Here is an 8,658-nt window from a genome sequence, read left to right as displayed (position 1 = left end):
GAGCTCATGACTGGCTTTGGAACTGCAAGAGTCATACGAAAGCTAAGATTGATTATTAGCATCCAAATGTATAAAGTAATTAAGCCTATCAAAAAACCCCAAAACAGCACACTAAAACAAAAACTTCCAACAGATGGGAGCAGAAGAAAATGGAAGTAAAATAAACAGCACCAAGGATTTTAATAAATCTGTATCTGAATGTCTTTACAAGTAAGTAGCTGAAATGAAATTGCAACCCAATACAGCACAAATACAAGAATGTCTGCATTGAAATTCCATAACTTTTCTTTATTCACTGTGATACATTCAAACAAAAGTGCTCCAGATAACAGCCATAGAGTAAAGGAAATTAAAACAAAAAGTCAGAAAAAGGCCATCAGATACATATGGTGATTATTCATATTTCAAAGCATTAGTAACTGCTTGTATCTGAGTGCACCAAAAACCCACATGAGAGTCCACATTTTTGTACACTGCTTCTATAAAAATAATAATCATAGGCAGCTCCAGCAAAAATGTTTGTCAGAACTAGAGCCAAAGCCACCACAAAGATAAAGCACCATCAGGCATATGTTTACAAATGCCGTAGTAATTAGTAGAGTGTAAAAAAGGCTTAGCTGAATTAACATTTTCCTTGTATTGGTATAGCACAGGGAAGCTCTGCTTGGATTCACTCCTTCCCAGCTTTGATATTTCTCACCAGGGACTTGAATTTGCCCCACAACACCAAGCACCATGGGCAACCTGGGAAGCTTCAGGAGTCAGTGAGTGAGGGATGGAAGAGAAACCGGAGCCAGTGTCTATCCTCCTACTTAAAAAAAATAATCTTGGCATGGCAGCCTGTCCTCAACCATGTTACTGGAATACAGAGGCACAATCCATCTAAGAAAGGCTGTTTGTAGAGACCACGTTGACTTCCAATGAATGCTGTTTGCTGAGCTACAGTATTCGTCTGCACTGTTTTTACCCCAAAATGACAGTTCTTGTTTTCCACTCTAATTCTTCTATAGTAAAAATATCACTGTTATCTGTAAGAGACAGCAGAAGATAACTTCACAGCAAACTCAGGCTGCATCCTATAAAGTGGTTCTATTCCAGCTGCAGAAATCCTGAACTGTGCATTTGCCCAGAAGTATTTGTAACTCAACAGCTAGGTGAGGAGGAGGAGGATTCCTATTCCAAAAACACAAGAAACATTAGTCAATATGCCCAAATTGCACTGTCAAAGGGATATGGCTGAGAGACACTTAAAAGTCTAGGGTCCCTCTACACGGTGTATTATTAGGTAGAACAGCAAGGATCTTCAGAAAATAGGGGGAAAACTTGGTAGAACCCTCGTCCTGCTCTCTCCTTTACCTGCTCTGCAGGCAGCAATTCAGACAGACAGCAAGACTGAAGACACGCTTCCCCTCTGAAAATCTGAGTTGCTGACATGAGATTTTCCTTAAAAGACCTAAGTAGGTCATAAACAGAAAAGGCCCGTTCCCCACACGCTTTCTAGCATACTCATAGGGATTCTGCTCCTTCATAGGTCCCAGCTCCCATAAAGATTTAATCCCATGTGCAATTCGTGATTCCCAAAGCAGGATGTAACGGCACTGATCATACGACCAACATCATCTTCACAGTCAAATCTTTGCAACATCAAGGTCTGTTTGCTCAAAAAGCATTTTTCTTAACTATGTTACTAATAAAGTCTCAAATCACTCAGGCTGAAAGGAAGTTAGAAGTGTTATGTGGTTATTTACCCTTCACGCTATTTGTGTGGCATTCATCTCCCACGGCGCACGCCTTGCCCTTTTCACACTCCCTTTTCTCATGCAGGAACACAAAGCTGTAATGTTTGGGTTGCAAACACCATTAAATGCCCCTCTTCAGCCCCCAACAGCATAGAAATATTTTCTTTTAAAAGTTCAGATCAAAGCATTTCTACTAATCCTAGGATTTATTAAAACAAACATTGTAGGCATGAGATAGTCAACAGCGTCCCTTTTACAAGATTCTTTGGAGACGGTTCTGTTTTCATACTGTTTACTGATCCGCCCCTAATTAATCTTCAGTTGCTCAGCTGCTAATTCAGCAAGTCCACCTGCTCCTTCCCCACCCAGCAGACTTTCTCCCCAGTTCCAGGCTGTAATGATAGCACCATACAGTCCCTGTCCTAAGAACAAGGTGGCTGGCTTGAAAAGCGACGTATCACCTCCCGATGTTACATGATCACATGCGTTTGCAGCACAAGTCTAGCCTTTCCTCAGATGAGTAACTAAAACCAGTCATTAAGTGCTTTCAAGGAGTTTCATTGTCTTTATCCTTCCCTGCAGTCAAGGTAGTTGCCTTTGATCCAGTAACAGATCTGTGCGTATTTGAGGGGTGTAATGCGAACAGCTACATTGAAATCCTGCGGGGTGCCATTCATGTCCACCCACTGATGGCCTGAAAATATACCAATAATTTTTCGCTCCCATTTGTGATTCTGCCTCTTCCACATCCTCACATATACCCCAGATCCACTGGCACCCGGCTGGGCATCGCACTGCTGGTACAACAGGTCGTACGTTTCATCTTTGACATCACAGAAACGGTAAACCAGGTTTCCCGGACGGTCATTGTCATAGCCAGAGAAGTGAATCCTCCCTCCAGGTAAGTGTCTTGCTGGTGGGCTCACACCTATCTTCATAAACTTTCTTTTGTGTGGCTTCTTCAGCTCCAGCAGGGCATAGTCATAATCCATGCCAATGTCATTGGCATTGCCTTTGATCCATCCTTTGGGGACATGCGTCCGTTTCACTCGGATCCACTGGAACTTCATTTTCTCAGGCATTGCCGAGTTGGTGATATTGGACCCTTTGCCTCCATCCTTCTGTTTGGGCTTTAGGAACCCCACCCGCAGTTTCTGAGCTCCTTTGACATAACTCTTTCCATCATGGATACAATGGGCGGCAGTAAGAACATGCTTCTCAGCCACCAGCGTCCCTGTGCAACCTGTAGAGAGCTTCACCGATGTGGAGAATGGGTAATTCAACAAGAAGTCTTTCCCAAAAATGCTAAACCTGCTGTCATAGCCATAGATCTGCCTCTTAGTTCGAGATCTGCCTCGAGACCCCTCGCCGCCGCTGCTCAGAATATAAATGCCCACTTCCGTTTCAGTGAGGCTGCCGTTAGCGTACAAGGTTTCGTAGGACAGGTAGTTCTTCACTTCTTCGTAAGTTGGCAGCGGAGAACTTTTGTGGCATGCTGGGCCACACGGAGACACCACTTCCAGTCTGGCTTCAGCATCGAACTGTGGTTTGTCCAAGTTCAGGGTAGACTGCGGCAGGATAACGGGAACTCTGTAAGACGGCCAAGTTGGCTTCCAGTGAGGACTGGAAGGCATCACATCTTTAGCAGCACACAAAAGGAGGATTAAAGTGGACAAGGCTGCCATTCTGAATGTCGGTCTGTGGAAAGCAAAAGCAAATACAGTTATTCATCCAAACTCATTGCAATATTATCCCACCTTGCTAAGCAGTGGCTTGCTAACCCGCTATAAATGTAATAAGGGTCAAGCGATTTGAATGCAGTTAACTTACATTAAGTAGCTCAGACTTCTCAGTGTCAAACCAATGCCTTAGCCTGAGTCTTGAAACAAGTGTCCCAGGTTAACACTGAAATGCAGGACATTTAACCCTTAGGTGTGCTGAGCCACCAACTCCCAGCTGACATCAGTGGGAAGTTATAGCACTTGTCTTCACACAGTTTAAAAAAATTCAGATTCTGTTTAAATCCATTCCTCCAGTAAACAGAGCTCCTGCAAAGAGTAAATGTATCTGTCTTCAGCTAGATTAAAACACCTTCTGAAAGCTCTCCCCTACTCTCTGACTTTGCTGAAAGATGTCCTTTAAATCTCTTCACACCATTTGCTGTCTCAGCCAGAGACATCAGGCTGATGGTAGGGACAGGCGGGGAGGGACAAAGAAGGTGACCTGGCGGGGCTGGGCTGCAGAACATGAGCACAGAGGAGACTCGCTTCCCCCTGCAACTCACACCAGACAAACGTTCTGCACCACGTGGCCCCGGCTCTCCCCGAGGCTTACAGGAGAAAGGGTGATATGATTACACATAGGCAGCTAATGAAGGGAGATTACAATTCTTGAGGGAATTTTCAGTTAACACACTGGCTTATTGCTTTATAAACTCAATTAATTAGAGATGCAAACCAACTCCCTCTGAGCACAGGGAGGCAAATGCGACTGTAAATGTGTTTATGAACCGCAGGCAGAGTGCCTGAGACTGCAGAGAACAGCATGCACTAGCACTGTGTCAAAAAAATGCGTAACTTCAGTTTATTTGAAAATTAGCCATACAGCTGAATCGCTGCAGGAGGCTCTGTGCCCTGGGCAAGAGGCAGGCAGGATCTCCCTCACACAAAGATTATTCAAACGAAAGTTCACAATTATGTTGAGCTTACACATATTTAAATCCCCGCTGAGGTTACATTGATCACAACTGCAGGATCATTCCTGAAATGCCTGAAACGAGTAAACCAAAGCAAATCACACAGGAAATGACCACAGCTATCTAAGAATAAAAAAGAAAAATCCTTCTCTCCAACACTTTGTGTTTCTACTTTGTGTAGGAATACTCCATCCCTAACTTGCACCAAAAAAGATTTTGAAAGCTACAGGCTGCTGCTGTCCAGTGGTGTTCAACTCAAATATTGGGCCTAGATTCTTACATTTTTGGTACCATCCTCTTGCTATTATTAAAGCCCACAATGTTTAAAATATCACTTGACTCATGCAAGACATAAAAAAACTTTAAGTCCAAAAAACAGATGTAGGTGAACAGAACTGATGCTACTGAAACCCACAGAGGCAGGTACTTCAGAAGTAACTTCTTTCAGAAGTAACGACACATTCTGTTGGCAAATTTTTCATTAACAAAAAGGACATCTTTAAAGGAATATACTTTTGTCCTAGGTTAGTCTCCACCAAATGCAATGCTTTATACCTAACAGATGGCTCATGCTGGCAAATACAAGCCATTTAAAACATTAATCAGAATTGCATCATTTTGGATGCCCCAAAATCAGAAAATACTTGGTATTCAAGGAAAACCACCAGCTCCTCTGACTCCTTCCACAGCAAATTTTAATACTGGATGTGGCTGAATTTTGCATGCTATGAAATAAGAGAGCTTCAAATTGCTTAAAAGGATGGCACAGGGAACACTTGCTGTATTATCACATATATTGTAGGATAGTGACTAGGAAGACAGAAAAAAAAGAAGGTAACAAGGACAAGTGATACTGCTCCACAAAGACAATACACACTGGCATAGGTAGCACTGCTAGCTGTCCTGCTTGTGTCAGTGAGGGCTGCATGCAGCAGTGCTTACTGGTTTCACTGCTAGAAGCTGATTGCAGACTAAATTACAGCTAAGCTGTGCATCAGGTAGCTGATCCCATCATTAAGAGCACATATTTCCATGCAGTTTGCCCTCACTGCCCTCAGCTTTCTTGACAGATACAATCTCTCTAAATTGCACCACTCATGCCACTTCTTGGAGGTAAAACCCATTCACGCTAATTGAGCTTCTGCTGGCCTTTGGCTGGTTTATTTAGCTGGCAGGGTAAAAACAGAAGCATCTTGTCAGTTGTTATGTGCACAAGCAGCCAGATTCCCCTGTGCCTGTCAACACGGCGACCCGATGAAGGGACTGTGTGCCAAACAGCTCCTCTGCATCCTCCAAGATTATCATCTGGGCTGAGAAGAGAGATTACCTCACCCTGCAACCTGCTCTCCCTCATCTCCCCACCACCAGCACCGCCAGCATTTGAAGGGCAGCTTCAGACAGCAGAGGGCAGCCGCCCTATGAAGAGAACAAGGCAGGAGAGGGACTCGAGCTGGTCCCAGAGAAAAGGCTGCAGGAGATGGTATTGGTGTCTGTGCCACGCTGGGTACAGTGGTACTCAGCCCCCTTTACATCTCTGAGCGAGCCTCCCACCCCCCTCCCCTGCCGCCTCTGTGCCGTGATCACATTGCAGCTCGAGGGGATAAAGAAGCCTTTTCATCAGTTACAGAACTTTTCTACTATTGAAAATGTTATTTAAACCCGACAATAAAATACAGTTGTGACTTTATACCTGACTGTGGAAGTTAAACAGTGCTCGTTTACTTAAGTCTTCATAGTTATAACCCATCTGGAGATATAACTGGTACTAAATCAGATCGAGGCAGCAATAAATAGAATAAATATCTCTTATTTATAACAGGATGCAAATCAGTGCACACTAACTCTTTCTGTGTAGATCCTTCCTCTTAAAAATGAAGGAATTGCAGAAGCAGTCTACATTTAAACAGAGACTTCTCAGTAAGTCTCTTCTTTCCTTTTACTTTCTTTTTTTCATTTGAAACACAACCAAAAAGCTGCAAAAAAACCCCAGAGTTAAAACTCTATGTTCTCAGCTACTTACTCATGGGTGAACTTCTCAAGTTGAACAAACCGGTAAGAAGTGAGCACTTCCCTGCTATCACAGAGCCGTACTGAATGAATTACGATGTGCTGCTCTACTGTAGCTCTGCTCTTCTGTTTCTATTTAAACTGTGTCATAAACTCAATCCACCCTTTGACTCAGCACAAAGCCCTGCTCTGACATCCAGCCTAGGAACCCCCTAGAAGCGGTTTGTACATAATCACACTCACTAATGGCATTAAAATTGTTTAGAGAATGGAAACAGTGACAGCTACCCCGGGGCTCCCCATGCTGCTAAAACACTTTACAGACACATTTTCCTGCTTGCCATGGGCATTCATGCCCCAAGATAGATGCTGCTGAAAGAAAACTGTCTTGTTCAGGATGGACATGAGTAATTTTCTAATAAGCAAGTAATTTTTCTGCAAGAGTTCACTACTTCAGGGTTGATTCTTGTAATAGATGGTTAAATAACAATAAATCATAGATTATCTAATATGAAAGCCCATGAACCAGTCTCCATTATATTTTGAAATGAAGAAAGTTTTTCTACAGTGCTGGAAGCCAGAAAGATTAACATACCAAAAAAAAAACAAAGAGAGAAAACCAAGACAGTGAGAGAGAAAAATCTGCCTCAAACCAAATCATAAAGGAGAACTAAATCACTGTCAGTGCCGTGCCAAAATACCTCTGCTGCTTTTCCTGGTCACAGAACTTGTTAAAACACAGCAAAAAATAATGGAGTTGCACTTTAATAACTACAGAAGCCTTCCTGCCATTAAAATCTAACAACTTTATTAGTCTGCCTGAGATGCTGAGGGTTGTGCAAGGGTTACACTGCCTTACCTACTCGACTGAGGGCTGTGGCAAGAGATGCCTTGGAAAACCTGGAACTAACTCTGATAGTGGCAGGCCACGGGTGTGTCCATTAACATACACACCGGGCACAGCGGCTATTTTGGCACGTGTGTCAGTGACATGCACACACAGAGGAAAGGGAGCATAGTACATGTTTCCATTTAGTCCAATTCCTAGGGCTGCCTCCTTTCACCCTCCTTTTTATCTTCTTTCTCTTTCCCTGCATGTCAAGCAGCTTCAGCATCTCGGTACAAGAGCAAACTGCATTACAAGCAGACAGTGAGGGTCAGTTTGAATACCGGGGTACGCTGTAGGAAGGACCTGCATCCCCAGGGCTTCCAAACCACCCGAGGGACGGGGCAGCTGCACAAGCTGGATCGCGGTGGGACCTTACCAACCCCCTCGGACCTTGCTCGGGGCAGGAGGCAAAAAACAACTTCCCCAGGCTCCAGCAGCCCCTTCTCTGAAGAGCTCGTGTCACGTATGTCTTAAAAGGCCACCCCAAAAATACTAATGTACTCAGACACAGTGATGAATCCAAGTACAGGACCGCAGCGGAGCGCTACCTACAGACGCCTCCAAAGCGTGAAAAAGCAGCAAAGGCGAATTTTATCCCAGCTGTTCCCTCACCCGCCGTCCTTTCAGAGTTGGTCACCGGCAGCGGCGGACCCACCCGCAGCAGGGACCGGCGGGGAGCAGCCTCGCTCGCCCTTTTGCCGCCGGCGCTCGGTGCGCTCCGCTGGATGCGAGCGGGGTTAAACATTAAACCCTGCGGGAGGGAGCGCTCGTCCCGGGCCGGGACAGCCGCTCCCATCGCCCGGTGCCCTCCGGCAGGTGAGGAGGCACTGCCCGGGGCAGGGCAGGGCGAGTCCGGCGCTCGCCATCCTCCCGCCGCCCCTTTGTCCCCCCGGGGCGACCCGCACCCCTCGGCGCCCTCCCGGCCGGCGGGGCCCGCTACCTACCGGCTCCCCGCGGCGGCGGCGGCGGCTCCGGGAGCGGCTCAGGCAGGTGGCGGAGCCGGCGCCGGTCCCATCTCTCCCGCCGCCTCCGCGGGGCTCGGGAGCGCCTCCCCTGCCTCCCCTCCCGGCGGGCGCCGGCCCTCGGCGGCGCGCTCGGAGCGGGGCGGGGCGGGGCGGAGCGGCGCCTCCCGCAGGTGGATCCCGCCGCTGGATCCTGCCGCTGTGTCCCGCAGCCGGGTCCCGCCGCTGGCTCTCGCCGCCGGGTTCCGCCGCTGTGTCCCGCAGCCGGGTCCCGCCGCTGGATCCCGCCGCCGCCCCGCTCCGCCCCGCAGCGCTCCCGCCGGCCCCGCCGCCCCTCCCCTGCCCTGCCGGGCCCGGGCCGTCCCT

General features: G+C 46.9%; 1 protein-coding gene across 1 annotated transcript; it reads right to left on the bottom strand.

Moving 5' to 3' along the window:
* Window positions 1–263: 263 nt before the first annotated feature.
* On the bottom strand, window positions 264–8,390 carry PRSS23 (serine protease 23). Its single transcript, XM_014875770.2, has 2 exons — window positions 8,275–8,390; window positions 264–3,437 (listed from the first exon to the last, which is right to left on the bottom strand). The coding sequence occupies exon 2, from the start codon at window positions 3,422–3,424 to the stop codon at window positions 2,306–2,308; it is 1,119 nt and encodes a 372-aa protein (XP_014731256.1). The 5' UTR covers window positions 3,425–3,437; window positions 8,275–8,390; the 3' UTR covers window positions 264–2,305.
* Window positions 8,391–8,658: the final 268 nt, after the last annotated feature.

The sequence above is a fragment of the Sturnus vulgaris genome, chromosome 2, assembly GCF_052056855.1.
Source record: "Sturnus vulgaris isolate bStuVul1 chromosome 2, bStuVul1.hap1, whole genome shotgun sequence".
In the NCBI taxonomy this organism is placed as follows: domain Eukaryota; kingdom Metazoa; phylum Chordata; class Aves; order Passeriformes; family Sturnidae; genus Sturnus; species Sturnus vulgaris.
This window is presented reverse-complemented; position numbering and strand designations above follow the sequence as displayed.